At 36.2% G+C, this 23,455-nt stretch overlaps 8 protein-coding genes across 9 annotated transcripts; 2 read left to right on the top strand and 6 right to left on the bottom strand.

Annotated features, from left to right (window-relative positions):
• Positions 1 to 1,502: 1,502 nt before the first annotated feature.
• Positions 1,503 to 4,756, bottom strand: LOC103832065 (L-ascorbate oxidase homolog). Of its 2 annotated transcripts, none has more exons than XM_009108023.3 (7): positions 4,442 to 4,756; positions 4,241 to 4,350; positions 3,409 to 3,679; positions 2,694 to 3,139; positions 2,249 to 2,614; positions 2,032 to 2,110; positions 1,503 to 1,943 (listed from the first exon to the last, which is right to left on the bottom strand). In XM_009108023.3, exons 1-7 carry the CDS (start codon positions 4,580 to 4,582, stop codon positions 1,731 to 1,733), a joined length of 1,626 nt encoding a protein of 541 aa, XP_009106271.1. In that variant the 5' UTR covers positions 4,583 to 4,756; the 3' UTR covers positions 1,503 to 1,730. The 2 variants fall into 2 exon arrangements, with proteins under 2 accessions (XP_009106271.1, XP_033131184.1); XM_033275293.1 differs by lacking the exon at positions 4,442 to 4,756 and adding an exon at positions 3,800 to 3,840.
• Positions 4,757 to 6,416: 1,660 nt separating this feature from the next.
• LOC103832066 (cytoplasmic tRNA 2-thiolation protein 1) lies at positions 6,417 to 9,272 on the bottom strand. The gene is made up of 9 exons (XM_009108024.3): positions 8,346 to 9,272; positions 8,030 to 8,144; positions 7,825 to 7,967; positions 7,632 to 7,751; positions 7,345 to 7,550; positions 7,222 to 7,262; positions 7,082 to 7,148; positions 6,885 to 6,996; positions 6,417 to 6,788 (listed from the first exon to the last, which is right to left on the bottom strand). Exons 1-9 carry the CDS (start codon positions 8,451 to 8,453, stop codon positions 6,615 to 6,617), a joined length of 1,086 nt encoding a protein of 361 aa, XP_009106272.1. The 5' UTR covers positions 8,454 to 9,272; the 3' UTR covers positions 6,417 to 6,614.
• Positions 9,273 to 9,577: 305 nt separating this feature from the next.
• On the bottom strand, positions 9,578 to 10,559 carry LOC103832067 (dehydrin ERD14). Its single transcript, XM_009108025.3, has 2 exons — positions 10,188 to 10,559; positions 9,578 to 10,057 (listed from the first exon to the last, which is right to left on the bottom strand). Exons 1-2 carry the CDS (start codon positions 10,464 to 10,466, stop codon positions 9,749 to 9,751), a joined length of 588 nt encoding a protein of 195 aa, XP_009106273.1. The 5' UTR covers positions 10,467 to 10,559; the 3' UTR covers positions 9,578 to 9,748.
• A 241-nt stretch (positions 10,560 to 10,800) lies between these two features.
• On the top strand, positions 10,801 to 16,049 carry LOC103832069 (indole-3-acetic acid-induced protein ARG7). Its single transcript, XM_033275299.1, has 4 exons — positions 10,801 to 14,840; positions 15,125 to 15,170; positions 15,307 to 15,366; positions 15,841 to 16,049. Exon 1 carries the CDS (start codon positions 13,740 to 13,742, stop codon positions 14,130 to 14,132), a length of 393 nt encoding a protein of 130 aa, XP_033131190.1. The 5' UTR covers positions 10,801 to 13,739; the 3' UTR covers positions 14,133 to 14,840; positions 15,125 to 15,170; positions 15,307 to 15,366; positions 15,841 to 16,049.
• On the top strand, positions 14,627 to 16,062 carry LOC103832070 (NADH dehydrogenase [ubiquinone] 1 beta subcomplex subunit 2). Its single transcript, XM_009108027.3, has 4 exons — positions 14,627 to 14,840; positions 15,125 to 15,170; positions 15,307 to 15,366; positions 15,841 to 16,062. The coding sequence occupies exons 1-3, from the start codon at positions 14,743 to 14,745 to the stop codon at positions 15,364 to 15,366; spliced, it is 204 nt and encodes a 67-aa protein (XP_009106275.1). The 5' UTR covers positions 14,627 to 14,742; the 3' UTR covers positions 15,841 to 16,062.
• A 111-nt stretch (positions 16,063 to 16,173) lies between these two features.
• Positions 16,174 to 18,500, bottom strand: LOC103832071. The gene has a single exon (XM_009108028.3). The coding sequence runs from the start codon at positions 17,023 to 17,025 to the stop codon at positions 16,351 to 16,353; it is 675 nt and encodes a 224-aa protein (XP_009106276.1). The 5' UTR covers positions 17,026 to 18,500; the 3' UTR covers positions 16,174 to 16,350.
• LOC103832072 lies at positions 17,303 to 23,247 on the bottom strand. The gene has a single exon (XM_033275298.1). It carries the CDS (start codon positions 19,302 to 19,304, stop codon positions 18,546 to 18,548), a length of 759 nt encoding a protein of 252 aa, XP_033131189.1. The 5' UTR covers positions 19,305 to 23,247; the 3' UTR covers positions 17,303 to 18,545.
• Positions 20,822 to 21,235, bottom strand: LOC103832283. Its single transcript, XM_009108257.1, has one exon. It carries the CDS (start codon positions 21,233 to 21,235, stop codon positions 20,822 to 20,824), a length of 414 nt encoding a protein of 137 aa, XP_009106505.1.
• Positions 23,248 to 23,455: the final 208 nt, after the last annotated feature.

Below are 23,455 nucleotides of genomic sequence, written 5' to 3' on the forward strand. Positions count from 1 at the left end.
TTCCATAATTGTTCTTGACCAAGAAGAGCACGAGACTGATGGATCTATGGGATGTAATAGTTGTTGGGCGCATATGGCACTGACGGGAAGACACGGCTGTGTTAAATTCGACAAGGAGGAACAGACAGCCTTTATAATAGTATCATGAGATAAGAACTTGACGAGATTTGATGAGCAACTGAGAGTTGAGTTCAAGCAGAAACTTCGGATTCCAACATTACCGTGTCGGATCCAGAGAGTATTCACGGAACCCACGTAGATCCGTTGGTCATCAAATCCCAACAAGCTGGGCATGAGAGAGCAAATACCAGGAGGTGTATGTCTGAAAGACGTTTGCGGTGAGAAGATGTTGGTCGGTATATCTTCTAGCAGGGGTTTCCTCACCGGACTGAAAGGGACTTGATGCTCTGAGCTATAGATCTTAACAGATCTGTCGAGCGGTAAAAGAAGAACATCAGAATGGAGTTCTCGCTCGCACCAAGTCCAGTCAGAATAGATCTTCCCTGAAGGGAGAAGGGTCATCGCCCGAGGAGACAACGAAGGTGACGTTAGTCGCAGATTCTTCAGATCCGGCCATCGGATATTACAGGAAGAGCGAAATGGAGGAAGTAAAGCGCAGGTCTCATGAAACGGATCTGATGTCAGTACAGTCATGAGAGATGGAGGAGGGTTACATGTGAGAGCCAGGAGCCAAAGGACATGGAAACGGCACCGACTCCATCTCTTGCAGCTAGCGACGGCGGAAAAGGTTAAGAAGCCCAACAACATAAGAAACTCGTGAACAATCCAGGTGAAACGATGAACTGCGGAGGAGAGACGGCGGCTGGGCGAGGCAACGATGAACTGACGAAGAAGAACGGGAGCGGGAGATATGTCTGGAGGGTCTGGAGGGTCTGGTGGTTCCAGAGGTTCAAACGGAGAGAGAGAACCAATCAAAGGAAACTTACACGGTGGAGGATCGGGAGGGGGTCTGAAACGCGCCGGGGGAGGAGCTATGCCCATCGAAGTCATGGAGGATGAGAGGAGCAACTTCAGGGAGAGGAAGGTTGATCGACGATGCTGAAGCGTTGAAGATCCATGGAGGCGGCTCACCTCGGGAAGCGGGCCTGGGAGGTTTTGAATTTCAGATCCTTCAAAATTATCTATTGCGTTATATGCACAATTGTAAATTTCTCTGCCTCACTCATTCAGACAAAGGCTTTGTCACAAAGCAGAGGAAAAGAACAACGTATAGGTTTTTGTCGTGTTGTTAAACTATTGTTTTAGTCGTAAACGTAATCTGTTATTCTCATAACACTGAGCATTTAGTCTAGTGGTCACGCTACTATTGTATGTTATGTAATGAGTTTCTAGCTATTATAGTATGCTATGGTTATAGTGTTAGATGGATTGTTTGAAATCTCCTTACTTTAGCTGTTCTGCACACTCGATACTTATCCTGCACTATTTAGATTGTATTCTTGTCTTGGCTTGTTAAACAAAATGTAATACTACGCCAATAAGGCTTATGATAGAACTATATCAAATAAAGTTTCCCTCCAAAGTTATTTTTTATATAAAAAGAAAGAATAAGAATTGAGACCTCGAGCTGAGATCGTTACAAACTGACATAATGATTTGACAACAACTCTTCCATTCATTAGCAAAATGAAGAATGAATAAAACAAGAAAACACTCGTCCACAACGAATCAGTTGGTATTGTTGACCATCTCTCTTATCTCTCCACCGCTCAAAGTGGTCTGGTGCGACGACCACTAGCTCTACCGCAAAGAAGAGCGTTCTTGGGGATTGGGTACTCATCCCTAAGAGAAGTGGACGTTGTGTAGACACGTAGATAGAACTGTTGTCCTAAGTACTGTCTTGCCCAAAATTCTGATCTTAGATTCCACATCCCTACGTTGTCCAGTGCTATGTATATAGCCGTCCATGAACTCGGATACACCTATAGATCAATTAAAAAAATATGAATCCAACGGTTCACATTTCGTCAAAAAACATGCTTAGAATACTAGCTTTTACTGTGAGTTTACCTGAACGGTGCAGCGAGCTACTGCATCACGTAGATTGTACTCGTTCCTACTATCAGGAGTCCATTGCCCACCGTCCATCCTATATCACAATGTGACGTTAGTCCAGTTTATATTGGGAGATCGAGAAGATCGACATGTAAAATATAACAAAATAATATATTATTGTATTTTCCATAATTTAGATACGGTTTAAAGTATAAAAAAGAAAGACACTTACCCAACAACCCAGAAAGAGTAACCGTCAAGATGCCAGCTCTGGACAATATCCTCGGAGTTTTCAAACACAATCTCAATAAAGGTTCTGTAATCGGTCTGCATAACAGACGTGTCGAGGTAGATTCCTCCACCAGTGGGTTGGCTCTGTATGCTTCCAACTCTGTACACACCATCGATCTTGAAGTAGTCCGCGAGTTTCAGAGGAGTGTCTGCCGGGTTAAACGATACACTGTTCACAGCGTATCGTTGCTTCCCGTTGACCTGACCAGCAGAGCTAGCAAGTCTGATGGTTCTTGTGGTGTTTATCATACCGTAATGGTATGATCCTTGCGGGTTTGGCCTTGGTCCACTCGCCGTAAGGTTAGTCCTACAACACAAGAACATAATAACATAATTAGATAAAAGCCAAGAATCAAGATTTCTTGTACAGCAAGTAAGGTACCCACCTGATGGCTCGAGCCTGGTTCAAGGACCAGTCGATCTGTATTGTTGGTCCACCGGGAATAGGTCCAGAAACACCACCAGCAGAACCACTGTAACGGAGAACACCAGTGGTGGTGAGGACATCCGAGGTAAACCGAGAAGAAACCACCACGTAATAATCCTGTGCAGGCTGGTCGGCGGTCACAAGGACCGAGTAAGACTGACCAACGTGAACATCGAGAGAAGAGAAAGTAGTCTGAAGAGTGTGAGTTCCTTCCACTTCAACCACTTTCATCTTGTGGTTCTGAATGCGGAAGTTGAGAGAGTGTTGTAGCCCTATATTGGATATTCTCAACCTGTATGTCTTACCTTGTTCAACATTGAGAGTGGCACCACTCCCACGTCCATTGATAAGGATGCCATCTGGTAAAGGAAGCTTCCTACCACTATCAAGCTGTGCCTTCAAATCCTACAGAAACAAAAAAAACCACATAAATTTTTTTTAAACAAGAACAAGAAGCAAAACCTCTAAATATTAAAGAGTTATTTTATACTTATTTCGCAAAGATATTCAAATTATCGAATTTTTATTTATTTAGTTACTCTTTTTTTTATATTTTTAATCAATGCTATATTATATGATATATCAAAAAAACCTTTTTAATAATCTAAAAATGTTTACATTCATAATAGGTTAGGCCCTGCCTTGTGGAAGGGTCAACCGCAATAAATACTTACCGTGTGGTTAGATTTGTACCAGTCTCCTATGAGAACTGTGTAATCTCCGGCAGGGTCAGCGAAAGGGACTGGGATACCAGGACGGCTGAGGATACGGAGGCCACCAAAACCACCGGCGGCTTTGTGGAAAGCGAGAGAAGGGAAGTAGTAGAAACTTCCGATCTGATCCTTCACTTGAAGGATGTAAGTGTAGTTCTTCCCCGGCGGGATAGGGCAAGTCGTCCCGTAAACTCCATCCACGTACGAGTTCCTCCTCTGTTGAACTCCATTCCTACAAATTATTATTTTCAAAATATTAGTTTTTAACCCCAAGAGTATTATGAATTGTTAATCTAGGCCTTGTCTGGAAAAGTGTGCTTAGAGATCGAATTGATGCGGATACAGCTAATACTTTGGTAAGGTGATGGACCACTTCCCCACAAGTAAATAAATCTGAAAATGTAGTTCACAAGTCACTGTAACACCCCATGCAGAAATTATTTTATAATGTGTGTGTTTAATTGACTTTAACCCTAATTACCCAACTAACTATGTCGTACGTGGGTAAATCATTTATTTTGTGGACCGAGTCCGACATGAATGTGGACAAAACAAAAATTCTTACGTACTTCATTGTCTTTTTCTTACAAGCACGTTTTATTTTTACGTCATTACTAAAAAAAGCAAAATACTATTCACGAACCAATAAAAACTAGTGGCCGACTAACTACTACTATCAATCGGACAAAGACAGACTTCAATGTTTAACAGTAATTATATAGTATTAAATTTTAACTAATAGTATTGTTTGATTACAGATTTGCAAATGATTTAGATTTAGAATGAGATTTACCATGAAAGGAGGAAAGGTTCGTCGAGGCTATTGTAGACGTTAATGATGAGATTGTCATTAGTAACGGAGTGAATGTCCGGTCCCGGAAACTGCCCGTTGATCAGAATACCCTAAACCGGAAAAAATGTGAGATCCGCAGCTACAAAAACCGGATCTAAACCAAACCGAAGTATTGGTATAAATTTAATATTAGTACTGTACCTGCTGGCGAACACCGAGTGGGTAGATATCACCGTAAGTGACGTTCCATTCGAAGAACCTATACGGACTTTCCGCCGTGACGGCGAAAAGAAGCGCAAAGCCGACGATTAATGCGGCGGCGAATGAGGCATTGGCCGCCATGTTTTTTTGGTGAATGAAGAAAGGTATTTCTTGGCGTGATCTCTAGCTCTTTACATGTACACAGATTTGAGTCTAGGAGTGAAGGAGAGAAGAGAGGGAACGTATATAAAAGAGATTAACAGTAGCAAGAGGGGAACGAATAAGAGAGAAGAAAACAAAGGTCAGTGTCGGTGGCTGGACCCACGAGCGACTCTGTGTTACTTTGAAATCTGTATTTGTCTCCCACAATCCACATGGCTAATAAGCAACTTGCCCATTTTTCTATGCCTTGTGCATTAAAAACAAACAAAAAAATTAAAGGAGAAATCATAATTATTAGGACTAACGTTTATTTGTCGTAAACTTTTGTCAAGTGATTGATTAACTGTGGGTGATTGATCAAACAAATAAAACATTTTTGTTATCTTTAGTCATTCGTATTAACTAACAATTGACTGTTTTAGAGGGGAAAATCTGTGGTAATTTAGTAGGGACACACACCATGGCTTTTTTACAATCTCTTACTCGACTCTTTTCTTTTTCAAAAAAAAATTAAAAACTTTTTGTTGTTTTCAAAGATAAATTTTTGAAGTTTTAAATGCGCATGTTATTAATTACAAATATAGATATTTAAATAGACACTTTTTATGAATTGTTATTGATTTGGAGTTATATCAAATTGTTTGATATAAAAATTATAAGGAATTATAATTATTTCTTAATCTGTATTAGAAAATCTAAAACTATTTGTTTGAGAACATTCTTTTAGTAAAATCTGTTGTTTTAAGGAACGTTTTCAAATATGGATTTGCAGACAAACATCCTAGTGCAATGCTTTATCAATCAAGCAACAACAAAAAAAAATATGACACAACTAACCGCCTAGACTAAATATTTGACAAATGATTATAAAAAGTGTGACAAACATGAACATAAACTTCAGAACGAAGATAACACACACACACATACACAAAAGCTACAAATAAATAGGCCATCTAAAGTTATATATTCCCTTTATACTATGCCTCTATTATTAATTCGGATATGGAATAAATATCGTTTTATCCTCTTTTTTGGTTCTTGTTTGCCCTTTATAGCTGCTAGTAGATAAAGAAAGGGCCCATTCCTGGTTACAAGATCAAATGTATTTTGGAAGTCTAAGTATTAATGTCTTTGGCATATCATAGGTTATATTCCATTTCTCCAACTTAGTTCTTCTGGAGTGCAGAAGCTTTTTTCTTCAGTTGTTATTCTCAAGTTTTGGCTTTGAGTGAATCGAAGGGAAAAACTAGAGCATTAAACTTCCTTGCGTCTACATTTTCCGGATTTGTCGCCAATAAATACGCTCTTTTTTTCTTTCTTGCGTGTGTCATTAGCACTATTGTCAAATTAAATCTCCAATAATCAAGGTAAAGTGGGTAGAAAAAATAACATTTTAATTACCAAATAGAGATCTGCTATAAAGAAAAATATAATTGGGTGGAGCAAGCGACGGGTCAGGGCAATTTGAATGTGCCAGTAGGGTCCACAACATGTTAATAATAGTTATGGAATAAAGTTGATATTGATAGGGCCTCTGCATAAATGACAACACTTCAAAAAGATGACAATAATAACCAAAAAATATATATATATACACAAAGAGATGCAAACCGCGTTAAACTACGTAACAGTGGCTGTAAATGTAATAAGGAACATGCATGGATGAAGTGTTCCATGTGTGGACAACATTCGCCTACATAGTATAGTACGGTGATTAGACCATGCAACGGCGTCGTATAACCAGATTGTTGCAAAGCCGAAAAAAGTAGTAAGCAGTTTTTAAATTTCAAATCAGAAGACTTGAGTGGAACAATTAATGCATGATTGTCGTCAAACTATTACCAGGCTGGATTGAGTTTAGTCAAGTTGACCAGGTGGGTCATTAATGTAGTAAAATTTTCAATAATCACTAACCAACAACGATGTGTTTTAACATTTTCTTCTGTACAGAACCAGTTTCTGCAATTTTAGAGCCTCTTCTCTCAAAAAAAAAAAAGAGCCTCTTCTCTCTTTAGAAATCCAGAGATCCACATTGCTTGGTCTCAAGAGTTTTCACAGTAGATCCAGCCTTTGTTTCCTTCTTGTGATCACCACCGTTTACACCTCCTCCTCGAGCTCTTCCAATGCCCATCTTAGGCAAACCACGGTTCAATCCATCCAACAACACACACGCTTTGCACCATTTCTGCATCATCATTTTACTCATTGTTCATTCAAGAAAAACAAATGCAATCTCACAGTAACAGAAAGGTCTTTATTTTTGCAAAAAAGAATCTCTCACCTGGCTAGAAATATAGCCGCATCGCTCACACGTCCCTTGCTCAGGCATTTTAGTGGTCGTCGCAATTCTGAAGTCTTCACCGGACTTAATGATATCCAGAATAGCTCTTGGCCTAAAAGGTTCATATTATATAAGTTTGAAACTTACTTTCTCATCTGGTTAGGACGAATATAAACATCAAAAGTTTTAACAAGAACCTTAGTCTCTCCAAGTCTTTGATGAACTCACGGGCAAACCCACGATAAGCATTAGGAGAGTATATGCCTTTAACCACAATAAATAAATCAATCAGCTCAAATTAACATATGTGATGCATTCACCTAGTAGTGAAACTCACATTCGGTTGAGAAGTAGTCCAGCTTCTTGAAATAAGCATACGTGTGGCTACTTAAGTTAAGGTTTCACAATATTTTCTTTTAATAAAAAAATTCACTGAGGATTTGAAACAGCAAAAGGATATATAACAATCTCCTTCTCGTAAGTATATTTGAAAGGTTTACATCTTGGAATCGGACCATCTTCACCTGTAGTGATCGATGTGCACCGACTCAATCTAGCGATATCTCCTCTAAGTATGTTCAAGAGAACTGTTTCAGCTATATCATCTGCGTTATGTCCAGTCACCAGCTTATCTACTTTCAACAACGCAGCTCCTCTATCAAGCGCCTTCACGAAAAACATCAAAACTATTAAAAAAAAAAAAACAACTAAGTAGAATTGTTCAACGCTGTGAAGAATCATTCATACCTGGCGACGGAAGACACCACAAAAGGTGCAATTGTTCTTCAGACCAATCATCTTCACAATATCATCCATCGTCCATCCGTACAGATCTTTGTACGAAAGAATCTGAAGAGGCAACCCATACTAAAAAGGAAAGAAGAATCCTTTAGATGAAAAAAAGACTCTTCTATAAACAAAAAAAAAAAAAAGCTTTTACTTGGAGTTCGTTTCTTTTAACGGTCTCGAGAGAATCATCACGGTAACCAGTGATCCCTTCATCAATGGAGAGAAGGAAGAGGTCGAGACCGTAGCTATGGCGTCTGTTTAGCTCTGATAATACATAAGCCAGCACCGTTGAATCTGCACCAGGAGGACAAGCTTTCATACAGTTTAGTTAACAGTCCAAAGGTAAAAGATTTAACCTTTTCCACCGGAGGCGCCTATAGCAACACGCTCGCCGGATTTGAATAGCCCATTGTTGACGATGGCTTGGTGAATCTCCTCCTCGAACACCTCGTAAAAGCACTCTCTGCATATCTTTTGAACCATCACACCAACCAGCAAGTAAAACTTGATTAATAAACACAGCTGACGGATTCAAAGTTCGAATCTTTATCAAACCACAAGAATTAAGAACTCTAAATCAATGGCAAAAGCTCAGGTAAGAGGTGAAATATCGGTTGGAGTTGTTCATAGAGCTAAAAAAAAAAGAAGAAGAGAGAAGTGAGGTGAGATTACTTGTTGAAGGGTTTTGGGTCTTTTGAGGACGGGTCGTTTCTCGTTACAGATGCAGCAGAGACGAGGAGGCCCTCCTGCTTTCTTGCTCTTCGCTTCGCCTCTCTCCATATCGCCGGTGGAATGAAACTCCGGGGTTTACTAGCCGGCGGCGAAGATCCTCGTATCGGTTAAACCAATCTACAATGGAGTGATATATCAGAACGACGACGTTTCGCGAGTTCTTTCTACCTGTGATTACTTAGTGGCTATTTCTGCCTAATGACTTTTTGGCCCATTAATAAAAGCCCATTATAAGAATACGAAAGCATTTGAACCACCCAACTAGCCACTGCATTTTACCCAAAAGTACCTACTTAAAGAACTGAAAAAATCAAAACCGGATCCAAATCGCGATATAAAAATATCAGAACGGGACTTGTGAGCTTAGTACTTTAAGTTTTAGGTATAACCCAAACCGAATCAAAATCCGGATCCGAATATATCCGACATTAGTTAAATATGTTTTTTAGTCATATATGTTAAGGTAATTTAGAAATTTTTTAATATTCTAAAGATTTTTGTGGTTTATTCTACTTGTTATTTTGAATAATTTTTAGTTAATTTAGATAGTTTAACTAATTTTTAATTAGATTTATGAATAATTTATATTTTTATTTTTTTTGTCAAATTTTCAGGTTATAATTTTTTTCTTTGGGTAATTTAAAATATTGGTTACAATCGATCCAAACCGAATTCGAAAGGAGCCGAAACGAATCCGGACCAATAATTAGTAAAACTCAAATGAGATTTATGAGCATAATATCGAAAATTCAAAAATTCGAATCGAAACCGATGGGCTCCCGAATGCCAGGCTTACACACAACCATGGTTCATGAAGGTGAAACTCGGATCATGATATACATTTCTTGGATGTGTTTAACTGATTCTTATCTCATTTGTTCATATCGAACCTCATTCATATCGCTTTTACTTTATACGTTTTGAGCAATTATGTCAATCACAATGCCAAATCAACCACTAGGAATCATGATAGTTGCGGGTCATCTTGCTTTTATTTATACCAACGCATTTAGCTTCATAAATAGTACAAGACTTTGATTCTACCATTCAATTATAAAGAGATTAGTTAGTCAAGATGGGGTCATCTGTACGACTATACAGGGAAGTTAGATCATTACAGGGAAGTTAGATCATTATCGTAACGAATATATGGGACATCTAAATCAATGTTATGTGAAAAATGAAAATAATCATACCATTAAAACACCTTGAAAATCATATACAACACATAACAAGGAAAGCTGAAATCAACAAAGAAAATAAACAGCCAACAAACTTCAACAGCACAAAAGCAAAAGATGATCATAACACAAAAGAACACATCGTCATCATTATTCATATCTTTAATTATCATCCTTATCCTTCTTCTCCTCCTCTACGGTCTTGGGATGGTACCCTGGAAGCTTCTCCTTAATCTTCTCCAGAATACCCTTCTTCTCCGTCGGATGCGCTTCCTCCACCGGAGGAGCAACAACCGGTGCGGGTGAAGCCTCTTCAGGCTTCTTCCCGTGTCCTGGAAGCTTCTCCTTCAGCTTATCCATAAACCCTTTCTTCTCCTCCTCTGTCTTCACCTCTCCTTCAGTAGTAGTTACCTTCTTCTTGTCCTTCTTCTTCTTCCTCTTCACACCATCTTCACCTTCTTCCTCGCTTGACTATTGAACCGAACACACATAGTTAGATCATGTTCTAGTTACCATCAAAAGACAAGATCTAACACAACACACATAGATTATGTCCGAATCTTCCAAAATATATTTTAATGATCATATAATATAAACTTACGGAGCTAGAAGAGCTGTCGCTACGGTGAAGCTTCTCGAGGAGACTATGCTTCTTCTCTTCTTTTTCTTCCTCGTGTTTAACCTCAGGCACCGGCTCTGAGATGTGAACCTTTTGCTCGAACTCAGAGTCGATGGTCTCCTCTGGTTTCGTCTCATCTTTCTTCTTCCCCAAGAAATCGAACAGTCCACGGTCTGTAACCTCGCCGGTGGCCGTTGATGATTCCTCGGTGGCTACCTTTGGCACCTCATGCTCGTGAACGTTCTTGGTTTCCTCTGCCATGGCTATTAAAATGAGTTTGGTTTTCTAGGTTTATGAGAATACGAAATGATCAATGTATAGAGATGATTTGTAAGAGACGAATGAGAATAGAGGTGAAGAGAAAGTGCATTTTATAGTGTGTGAGGACTAGCTCTACGCGGATTTCACGCTCTATGATTATTTTTTATTTCGAAAAAATATATAAACTAAAGATAAATTACAAAATGGCCCTACCTCTTTAATCTTTTTAAAAATGTATTAAGAAGAAATCAATAATTAATCATCAAAAGTTTGCTTACGTGTCGGAGACCATTGTATATATTATAAATAGTTTAGTGGATAGCTAAAACAATAACAAAAACTTGGATAAGAATGTTAACTAGATAGATAGACTTAGCCAAAATTTAAAACTAAATTGAGAACTAGTTAGTTTGGATATTACAGTTTAATTAGGCTTCTTACTATTTTAAAGTTTGTTAATTAACAAAATCAGATAGTTCAAAGAGTAAAAAGTCCATGAACTTGAAAAACAGATTTAAAATATATCCTCATAATTCAAAATCTGGAAGTTTCGGGTTTTCTTAATTACAAATCAATAATATAGGGATGAAACTGAACGTTCCAGAAAAATATGGGGAAAGAGTACTAACGATTTAATTCACCCATGATGGATGGACATGTGTCAAGCATTAATGTAAATATGAAAATCGGACGGTGGACGTTAGTAGCGGCAAATCAACGGTCATAACAGGGAAGGACGAATTTAGACAAAGAAAAAAAGAGAGACAGAGGGTAAAGTAATACCAAGCAATTAGATAACAACACGTGTCAATTTAACGTGGAAGTGTGTCCTAGCGTAGGTCCCAAAAACGTGTACTGATTGGCGTAAAAGACGTGATGTCGGTGGTGTGGGTCCACCTGACTTATTAACTGATGCCACGTTGGAAGAAATTTGTTGCATAGAAATGATGAATTTTGGGGAAATTAATAACGTTTATTCAGTTTTCCATATAAGCGTTACAAACAAAATATAATTACGTGCAAAAGTGAGTGTTACAAAAAAATAAATACGTGCAAGTTTTTTTGGTAAAGGATTCGTAGTTCTTATCACGCGAGGAATCAACCAACACACGGAAGTTGGTTTCCAACGTGAACAAGGTTTTCGTAAGCTCTTCTATGAACAAGGTTGTGTGTTTTCCAACTTATACGATTTGTTAAAAAAAAACTATACGATTTTCTAAGATAAGCTTAAAAATCTATGATGAGCATAAGAGGAAACAAATGAGCATACGATTACTTGGACTTCTTAAGATAATAAGATATGTTAATGAGTGGGAATGTCATTTTTCACCTAAAATTGATAAACAAAACTATAACATCAGAAAGGAGTAAAGGACAGATGGTAATCAGTGATGCATCTTCTCTTTAAATTGGCCTAAAAAAATATAAATGAACCGTGTTCCATTATAAAGGATGAACACGACGGGCCACATCATTATACCCGCTCCTCTAAACTTTGAATCAAAGACGTTTCGCGAACCACCGTGACATACCAACACACATATCAGACAAACCCATCTCTTTCAATTCTTGATTGGTCGTCGTCTCTTATTGTCCTTATCCTTTGAATAATGTTTTCGGTGATAGCAAAAACGATATCTTGTAGCCGACATTCTCGTGATAATACATACTTATCTGGTTAAATATATACTCATCAAACTTTTAAAACTATATATACGTATAAAGATAAACTGGTCTAGATTTGAAAATAGTATAGTTTCAAAAGTGATAAACTTAGAACAAAGTGCTTAATTGCATCATTTGTTTATGCTAATCTTGTGTCTATTTTTTTTCTTTTCACCGCCCGTCTGGGCATTGATATCTGCCTTATTTGCTGTCAAATCAAGGAATATTCAACGATGTTTACCACTCAATTTATCTGGTGGACATGAGAATCCGATCAACGCGTTGTTAATTCTTCTAATGAAATAGAAAAGCTTTCATATTATATTCATGAATTGGTGGATAACCAGCTCACTGCTATAGGCCGAAAAGTAGAACCTTAGCGATTACAATTCAATAGGCCCGACATAACATGGGCCTGTGAGTTAGAGTCGGATCACGTAGTCAACATTCGATACTAGTGCATTACATGAGCTAGGCCTTTTGTGCTTGTAGTAGTCTGTGATTTATAGATTCTTTGTAGCTTGACAATGAAGATGTTATTATGCACAATCTTACTGTTGTACTTGATGCTATTCGTTTCATTTGCTTTGTTTTGATACATGGTCGATGTCGCTGTCTTTTTATATTCTTACACAACTTAACCCAACTCTCCCCTGGCATGAACGCTGCTTTACCCATAAGGACTGATGGAGATATTGATAGTTGAGCTCAGAATTTTTCTGGTACTCATCTTCACTGTGCTTTGAAGATAGAGCTGACCTGAGATTAGGTTACTAGCATATCAATGGGTGTAATTTTATGGCTTGGTTTTAGACAAATCAGGCTCTAACTGAGGAGATGCGTTTTTTTTTCTCTTTTTTTAATCAGCATTTTTTTATTATAAAAATATCTTGTTTTCCATCTATCATTGTAACATATTTTATCATTGTGTAGTTATTTTGATTTGTTTCTTGTTGAAGTTCAAAAAAGAATCGTTTGCGGGATTTCATGTGACTAGAAAAGAGAAAACAAAGAACACTCATGAAAGTTAAAGAGAGAACTACATAGAAAATGAAAGTACCAAGCAACTTGCTCTAAAAAGATCACATGCTTCCATCACCACCACTAACATATTTCCTTTGCCCTCTTCAAACCGCTAGGGTATTCTTGTTTCTAAATATTTATTAAGAAAGTGTGGTTAAACATCTTGTATTATACATTGTGTTACGGTCTGTTAATACGCTAGCTTTGCTTGATATGGTTCACTCAAATTACTAAACAATAAGTGGATATATTGCTTGGTCAGAGTCCATACATTGTAAAAGAAAGAAAGTTAACCAAGTTAATAACCAAGAAAATTGAAATTGCATCAAATTTTAGCAAAAAAAAAAAAAATTGAAATTATGTAAAATATCTAGATATATGTGGAAGGGCCGTATGTAATAATTCCACAAGTGACCGTGATCTAAAAAGTGGAAAAACTTGTAAAGAATTGAATAAACACGAACACCCTTCTCCCTCCACACGTACCCATGGTTATATATATATATATAGGCACTTACGGTTGCATTTAAAAGGCATCACAACCAAATTATCAGAGCACAAGTAAAACACACACTAAAGCTTATAATGAAGATGTTATATTCTAAGGGGATGAGACTCTCTGAGTTGATGGAGAAGTGGAGAAAGAGGAAGAAAGGGTATTTCACTGTTTACACCAAAGAAGGGAAGAGATTCGTTTTGCCCTTGGATTATCTCAACCATCCGATTTTACAAGTGTTATTGGAGATGGCTGAGGATGAGTTTGGAACTACCATTGATGGTCCTTTAAAGATTCCTTGCGATGGGAGTTTAATGGATCACGTCATCATGCTTGTGAGGAGAAGTATGTCCGATAACTATGATGATGATGGGGAGAAGAAGTCAGAGGATTGTTCCACGAGCACCTGCAAGGGAGCTTCAATCTCTTCTCTAATACCTCTATTTCGTGGACAGAGCCAGATTCGGTCCTTAGTTTCCTAATACTCGTTTGTGGTTACGGACTCGAAGGTGTTTGTTTATATGTAATTTTTTGGTAATTGGAATGTCGCGAGTGTAATCAACTTAAATTTTGAAATGATTTGTATTAAAATGGTAAATCTCCAGTTATTCAAATATGGATTAATGTTTTTCAACTTATGGTTTTAAGTGTTTTTAAAATCCACCATTGTTAAAAAATCAAAATCTAATAATAGTTTTAGATGGAATTCTAGCATGCAGTCATAATACTTTTTTTTAATTCATCCAAAATCATAAAAAAAAATTAAATCTATTCAAAGAAAATCTCAAATACATAATTTTATTCACCTCGTAGGGTAGGTAATAATCTTACAAAGGTTTTGTTAATACTTTAGTAGTTTGACTAATAAGCACCATGAGTTGTGGGAGATGATAACTTTTTAATCAAAACTTCTTAATTACTACTAGACCTTTTAATGGGCCTAGTCCTTTAAATGGTCCAACTCTATTAATTGGGCCTTATACTTTAAGCTGAGGCCTTGTCTAAAGATGTATCGAAAAGTCGCAGACTCGCGAGTCACCTGCTTGGATTGAATCTCAGGTAGGATTGTGAAATCGTAGAGGTTTGGAGGAAATGGGCGGAGGAGGAGGTATAACATACAAGGGAGTCACCGTGCACACTCCTAAGACGTGGCACACCGTCGCCGGAAAGGGCTTGTGCGGCGTTATGTGGTACCATTTCTCTCTCTCTCTCTCTCTCCGTCGCTTTTCGGATTCAGCTTAGATCTTTACTCCTCCATCGAAGCTTAAGATCTTACCTTTAGATTATCGGTCAATTGATCATCAGACGAATCCGATTGATTTGTCTGTTTCAGTTTGTTGATTAATTTTTTTTGACAATGGATATGTCTTAGTTAGTATCATAGAGACAATCAGACAGCTGTTGATTTTGAATTGGGTTATGTCTCTGTGTCGGAACCAATATCGATTTCATTTCAACTTTTTTTTTTTTTAAGGTTCTGGATTTTGTACAGAGCAAAGCAAGATGGTCCTGTAGTCATGGTAAGACTCTCTTCCCCTTTTATATTTGCCTCATTCTTTGTAAAGTTTCGACCTTTTTTTTATTTGAATTGTATCAATTTTTCTACTCTTTCCATGGTGGCTAAATGGTGATCTTTGTCTAAATGGCAATTGTTAGGGATGGAGGCACCCGTGGGATGGACATGGTGATCACGGTCATGGTGGGGATCATCACTAGGTAATGTCTGCATTCACACTTTTGATGGAATCATTATATACTTCTTTAATAAAGAGTGAACAAATATCCTTTTTTTATCCAACCCTCGTGATTGTTTGTACAATCCTACTAACTAGTAAGGCAGCAGTTCGTTGATTAGTATTACAAAGTTGTCACTTGCTAACTAGATATATCCTTTAAAATGGTGTTTTGTTAGTTTTGAAGAAAGTTTGTAGCTTTCTTCCAGATTTTGTGTTTCGTTCTCTGTTGTGAATCATTAACCCTTTTTGGGAGCCAAGTGATTGAGAATGGAGTTCGTCAATAGTTTAGCAGCACATACTTTGCTGTTTATCTATGTTGAGACACATAGTTAGACAAACAACGTTTGAGCTCTTTTAACCTTGAATTCACTTTCCATGCAAATCTAGCTATAGTCTTTGATAAGTACTCCTCAAATTACGTGAAACTAACCTTGTTTTTGGGTTGTTCTGCTAGGTCTCATCGAACCTTTGAAGATCATGGCGAAAAAATGTATGTCTCCTTTTCTTTTCAGCTTCTTATGTCGAAATAATTACAACTTGTGAAAGAAGACGTCAATTGTTTTTGTTCACAACTTTGTAAGATTTGCTGCTTCTGTTTTAAGTTGCTACTTGGATTGCACTTCCTTGATGTTTTATTCCGTCTACAAATGAATTATAACAATTTTTTTTTGGATAAGTGAGTTATAACAATTATACTTATGGCGCCTTTATCATTTTTACATAGCCATGGGTAGCATTAGCAACATGAATTATAGCAATGTCAGCTAGAGAACTTTTATTAATATTAAGGAAAAAAATTAATCACTTTAATTAAGTATTAATCAACCTTATGTCTCTAACCAATTAAACTGGTTGAGAAACAAGTGAAAATGAATATAATGATTCAAACATGCAATAAAGTAGAAATCAATGTAATGTCAATCAAACATGTCCAGATGCGAAACCTAACTGGACATGTATAAATCTAGCTGGTAATAATATTAAGAAGTGAAACTCTTGTATGAATCAATCGCCTGAAAATAGACTCCAACTCTATCTCAAGCTCCTCCACAGCAATCTCTGCCGCTTCCAATCTCGTAGCTGCGCTCTGAACCGCGGTCTCGTCCCATATATCATCTAACCAATCCGAAGATCGAGAAGTAAAGATCGAAGACAAAGACCCTTTGCTCGATCTCTTCTCTAACCAAGGGATACAACCAAGAGAGAACAACGACTCGACCATTGTCACAACGGCTTCTCTCACTTCCTTTAAAACCTCAGCTACAAATAGAAGGTTAAGCTCTCTCGGCATCTCTACTCTTCCTCCGATCATGCCTTTAAGACAGTTTAAGCATTTCAATATCTCCTTCTTGAGCCTGTTCTTGTACTGATTATACGCTGCTATCTTCTCGTTCACATCTGATGATTCGTTTCCACGTAGAGTAAGTTGTAGATCGTGCAAGCTGTGCTTAACTAGCGTCATCACATCTTTAGATACGCTACAGATGTCTAACATCCTCAATGAAGCTTCAGAAACTTGTTCCGTCCACTTCTCTTGTCCTTGTTCAGACAGAGATTCTCTTGTTTTTGGACAGTGATCGAGGAGATAGTTTGCGCAGTCGTGTAGCTCTCTCAAACCCTCGAAGTTAATCTGAGCCATAATGATTAACTTTTTCAAGATATATTTAGCTAGGAATATAACAAAATGGATTGAAACGGTATTAGAGATATAGTGAAATGCATGTAAGAGGGAGATTATATAGAGTTGAGACGATGGATCTGAAGGAAAGTACAATGAAGGTTCCTTACAATGGGTTTGTACGGACGTGGGACACCTGGGGAACAACTCATTTTGGACGTATTATCAAAATAATGATTTAAATTATTCAAAAATGTCTCAGTGAACCTTCTATATACGTAAGACACTCGTGGGTTACAATACATTGTGGATTTGTTTTGATATCCTGTTGTATAATATATAGTTTTAAATAATTTATTTTATTGTTTATCAGGTTTAAGTATATACCATGCATGCACGAGCGACGGTGCCAGGCTGTGTCGATAATTTCAGCAATTTGGAATTTAAGAGTCTAAATAAAATGGAATGAAAAATATTTTAATCTTAGATCAAAGTTAAAATATTGTGTTACGTGTTTTATCACTTGTCAGAGAAGAAATGTTAATGTATAAAATATATTTTTGTGTTTCTCACTCTCTTATGTATTAAACAAACCTATATTCAACATATATTAATTTTCAATGGTTATAAGATTGAAACTACAAAGAAAAACAGATCAATATGGATTTTTTTTTTTGAGCAAGTCCATATGGATCTTTATAAACCAAACAGTATACTAAAAACAATTGTAAATCTTTTTCCTTAGAAAAAAAAAATCTTTAAAACCCTAAAGTTTTCTACCAATTCCAACTAAGAAACAATGAACCTTTTGGCTTCTACGTACAACAAACATTCAACTCCATCTAATTTGTTTATCACTTATAAGGTAAACCTCGACGGCTCAACCTATGCATATATTCGACTGCTAGATTAGATTTTGTAATTAGTAAGATTTTATATCTCAGGTTAGTTTCAACAAATGAATCTCTTCTCAAATTAATCTCAAATATATATAATTAGATTCTTATCAATAATATATTTCAACAAATGCATTATGTTTATTCTGCTGTTAGTGGAGAAATCTTATTATTCGATTTTCCCATTTGAAAAGGACTACACGAATAATCAATCATTCATGTATTATATGATTTTTGTTGCCACCATCATGCATAGACATTATTAAGCAGTTTCTTAATATCTCAAGAGGTTCTTAAAAAGTGATAAACAAAAATTAATATAATAAGTTTGAGAAACAAGATTAATTGTAAATAATATATGAGTATAAGATATTTTTGCATGCGTTTGTTAACATTTTGAATTACTCATATTTATTTATTATTTTTGAGAATTTCATTGAGGTAGCTCTTTTCAAGACAACCCATCAATCCCATTAATCTCAATGTAAAAGTCCATTATTGCAAACGCATACCAGCTCTATCTTGCAACATTTGCGGTGGAGATAGTGAGTGATGAGTGTGCTCATTGTTCAAGCTTGTGATTGTATAATCTAATGTAATATGCACAATAACTGAAGTTTCTAGGAAAGTTACATAGTTTCAGTTTCAATGAGTAAGCATGTTAAGAAGAGAAACTCTCGTCTTCAACAATTTCTTATACACACACTCCAACTCTCCTTCTGTTGATTCAATCATTTGCTCTGTTTCTATCAACTTCTTCAGCTCATCACCTTCAACTTCTTGATTCTTCTTGTTAAACATCCTCGACATGATTCCTCTACAACCACTTCTTGATATCTGCTTATGATTCATCGTCACCACTTCCATCAACAAAGAAACAAGAACATCGAAGCTCGTCTCCTTAACTTTCTTCATCACATTGATGGCACCTCCACAATCTTTCTTCTTCTTATTAATCTTCATCTTCAACTGCTTGCCAATCTTTCTGCTCAAGACTCTTCTCTTAAACACGTATGCGTCGATCTCACGTGTCAAGAAAGCATCATGATCTCCTCCTGATTTGCTTCTGATCACTCTCCTCCTCAAGCTCGACTCGAGTTCTCTGACTTGCTCTTTTGCCTCCATCAAAACGTCTCTGATCGTGTAACAGATATCAAGAACCTCAAGAAACCCATCGGAGACATCTTCTAGAAACGCTTTTTGAGTTTTGGTCGATTGAAAACGGAGGAAAACTTCGACCACCTCGTACATGTTCTTTAAAACTCCGAGTTTCCGACAAGCAGACTCTGGACTTTTCTTAAGTATCAGAAGATGATCTTCGATGGATCGTGACAGAGGATGAACGTTTTCGGGCCAGCTTGTTGAACGCACGTGTGCACCAAATGATGATGAAGTAGCAGCCATGGATCGAAGGACTCAATAGAGAAGTTAATGTATAAGTAAAAAAGGCTCCTTGTCTCATTAATACTAGCTCTCACCAATATATATGTATGGCATATATATGCATATGCATGCACGTAGAGGCCAATTATTACACGATTAGATACAGCCATACAGGCTGGAACTGGCTGTTGCGGTTTAGTTTCTTCCGACAGTCAAACGACAAATCCATACTTATATTTATAGTATAAACTTCCTTTCATCAACCTTGTACACTTTGGATTAATGAAGGTGGTAAATCAACGTAAATGTATAATGTTTTCAGCAAGCGTATCACTGATAAAACAATCAAGAAGAAACTCAAGTGACAATGTTCAAAAGTTAAAGTTAAACATAGTGATATAACTTAGCAAAAAAAAAAAAAAAACATAGTGATATACAACATTCTGGACACAAACATATAAAACATTCACAGCTATTATACATAAGTCGCATGACCTCAAATTATATTTAAGAAAATTATAACCTAATATGGCCTGGTAAATATTAAATCCAGCCATTATCCAACTTAAGGTAAAAATGAGTGTTATATCTCTTACATCATGATGAGCACTCTATTCTTAATGTTCAATGCAACAATTAGGCCAAAATTAACAAATCTAGAGCCAACATAAAAACATACACAAATAGTTTACAAATACCAGTTTTTAGTTAGTAGACAGCTTATATGTGCGGCAACAACCTCAGGTAGGCTGCGTAGATATGAAACCCACAAGAAAGATCGAGTAACCGTTGGCTGCGACGTCTTTTTCAAAATCCCAGCAACCTTTAATTAAATAACACATCCTTATATTTATATCAATAAACGTCCAAGTCCAATTGTATATGAATATAGACACGCATACATGTAATATTATATTTATCCATTTGAAGAAAACTGGGATTGTGCACGAACGGAACAGAGGAAGACCTCTTGAAGCAAAACCATCAACGAGAAGTTGATCTTTGTGACAGCCTGGGTGTCTTTCTTTCGTTAACTTATATCAAACACCTTATTGTTATTGTCTTCATGTGTCCTTTTATAAAATTTTACTTCTCTTAAAAGGCCATATCTGTATATATAATAATTGGCAGTTACTTACGGAAACATGATCATAAAATACAAAACAATTTGTTTCCAATGCCCATGCACAAGTTTTGTTTAATTAGCCGGATCTGACCAACCAATCTTAGTTAGTCTCATTGACAATTCCACTCATCATCCACATATCAACTTTATGCCAAGCCTGCTTTAAACTTGCTGTATATATTCTCCATTGATATGCTTATCATTACTAATTTTAAAATCATAGTCAAAATAATAGTTGGTTATATAAGTTCATTGTTATATTATATTGATCTAATAAGTTTGCTCCCATAAAAAAGGATCTAATAATGGTATGTTCTTAGTTGATTACATGATTGGAAAGATTAGTAGCCCAATAACAAAAAATACATGAACCCACTCTGAGAGAGTTAGTCATAGAGCCCACAACAAAGGCCTAAAACAAGACTGTATATGGTAATGAATAGATTCCAACTTCAGACAAAAACTGAGCCTTGGGGAAAAAGCAACCTCCACATGCTGATGATGATGACCTCTCCACCTTTAAGTTCATGTCTTCATCATCAATCTTGATAGCCTTCTTTTGCGGATTAACGGTACCAACGAAAAGCCAGTCATCAAACGACGACGTATTATTGTAGCGAGGTTCTTTGCTTGACTTGCGCTTCTTTCTTTGCTCTGATTCAGAAGTTGTCTTAAGTACTCTTGTCCTCTTCTTACTGTTCTGATCAGACAAATAGTCTTCATCTTCTTCTTCTGTCAAACAACTCTTCTCAAGTTCATCTGAGACTTGCTTGCTTGCCAAGTCTTCCTCCTTGTTCTTCTCTTTTAGTTGCACCTTTATTTCCATCTTCGATTTAGACATCACCGAATCGAATATAGGTTTTCAGATCACGAAGAAGACGCTTCTATGTGGTTTCAAAGTCGAATAGCGAGAGACGGTGAAAAGAAAACCCTAATGACTGTATTGTTATGCTAAGAGAGAGAGAGAATCAGAATTGCGATTGTGAAAATAAGTGATACTGAGGGTTACGCTATCTATTTAAAGACACCTAAGATATCTGCCGACATTTAGAACAAAATCTAATAAATATTTTCAGAATTATAAAAATGGAATATGTATTGGCCTACCAGAAACTCTTATTTACAAACGGCTATTGGGCTATTAATGGGTTTAAGGTAAATATGGTTCTTTTTAAGGCCCATTCTTTAAGGAAAGATTTCAACGACATGCGTGGCATTCTTAATACCCTTGTAAAAACTGCGTGTTGTTCCGGAATCTCATGGGTTAATGTCTGCGAAGCGTGAAATGAACCGTCTATCTGTTAATACACCGTTTGTGTTTTTGGCTTTCTTTTCGTGACGAAGTAACATGATATGATTGTAGCCATATTATTCCATTTATAAATAAAATAAAATATTTTGAGGTGGATTATATACAAGTCTACATTTACATTATAAAATCATACCATACAGTGAAAAAATTCTTGAAATATGGATGTGTAATAAGGTGAAAAAAATAAAACAACGGAAGTTGCAACGAAATAAAAATAACATTTGACTAAAAACACATTTACCACTTGATATAAACGATAACCAACTGTATACAGATTGACAAAATCATAAGTTTGTAAACCATATATGATATATATATATATATACTATACTGCACGAGTTACATGCATGTACATTTTCAAACAATGAGAACATTCTTGAAATATGAATTCGTGATAGAAAGATCATTCGGTTATAGAAAACATTCACCACAATGCTACAAAAGGATAAAACCTAACATTTAAACTAAAACCAACTATATACGTATTGACAAAAAATTAACCAACTATATACATAATTGATGTATAACAAATAGTGGCCAATAATTTGGTAAGATGTTAGAAGTCTTTAATTATTAATTAATTAGGAACATGTAAAGTTCATGTTCTAATTATTCTCTTCTACAAGTAGTGCTATTAACTCTTTTAAGTGGTCCTAATTTAATCAAAGACTAATCATTCATTGATGACCAATATCCCTTTTCTATCTGTGTTATCTTCTTTGTTGGGAGTTGAGTTGAAGTCATGACCCTGTTAGAGTTGTCAACCTTTTTGCATCGTTGTAGTATTATTCCAAACTAAGTAAAGCATTTATTAAACAAAAATAATTCACGCAAGTTGCATTTCAAAGCAACCAACTCAATTATAGCTTTATAGTTAACCAGATCTAGTATTAGTCCGGTTATTAGATTTGTAGGTCTAACCGGTCATGACAACCAACACGTACCGCCGCTAAATGAGGAACTAGATTAGCCCATAAATTGTTATCTTAATAGCACTAAGCAGTCTAAACTACGGTATGTTTTCCAGCAAGCTCCACGTTTAATACCGTGTTTATCAAATAATTAAGTGCTAATCCGAATCAGATCAAGATGATAATTGAAAAGCATCTCCCTAACAAACCATGTGGTGGCTTCATGAGTTTTTACTAATTAAAACTTAAAGAGAGGCGACAAAATATTAGAACGAATATCCATCAACGTGAAAATCTTATAAGTTATGTCTTCTTATGTCCTTTAATTTTATTTTCTTTCAATTATTTCCGGCAAATATATGTGTCAAGTGAGTCAGTTCATGCACGCTGTTTCCATACTAATGTTTAATGTTTTGTTGCCTGCCAAATAAATGATTATGCATGGCCATGGCCAGGGGATGGTGGTTTGTGAAAGCAAGTGGACCTTGGTTCTTAACGCGTAACCATTTATTCCAATTTTTTTTTTTTGGTTTATACAAAGACATAGTAGTAATAATAATCAAATTAAATTCTTATAGCCAATTAAATCCAAGATAAATTTTGGTTTGTAACATAAAAACAACAAAGATGGAAATCTACTTATCCTTTGGTTCATTAATTAATATATATATATATATATATATATATATATATATATATATATATATATATATACCATGAAATTCTAGATTCAAACCTTAAAAATGTAATTTATGATCATTTATGCAAACAGAAATTTCAGATGTATATTTTCATAAAACAGTTCATCAGTGTGAGTTAAATA

This window comes from Brassica rapa, chromosome A07 (assembly GCF_000309985.2).
Source record: "Brassica rapa cultivar Chiifu-401-42 chromosome A07, CAAS_Brap_v3.01, whole genome shotgun sequence".
In the NCBI taxonomy this organism is placed as follows: domain Eukaryota; kingdom Viridiplantae; phylum Streptophyta; class Magnoliopsida; order Brassicales; family Brassicaceae; genus Brassica; species Brassica rapa.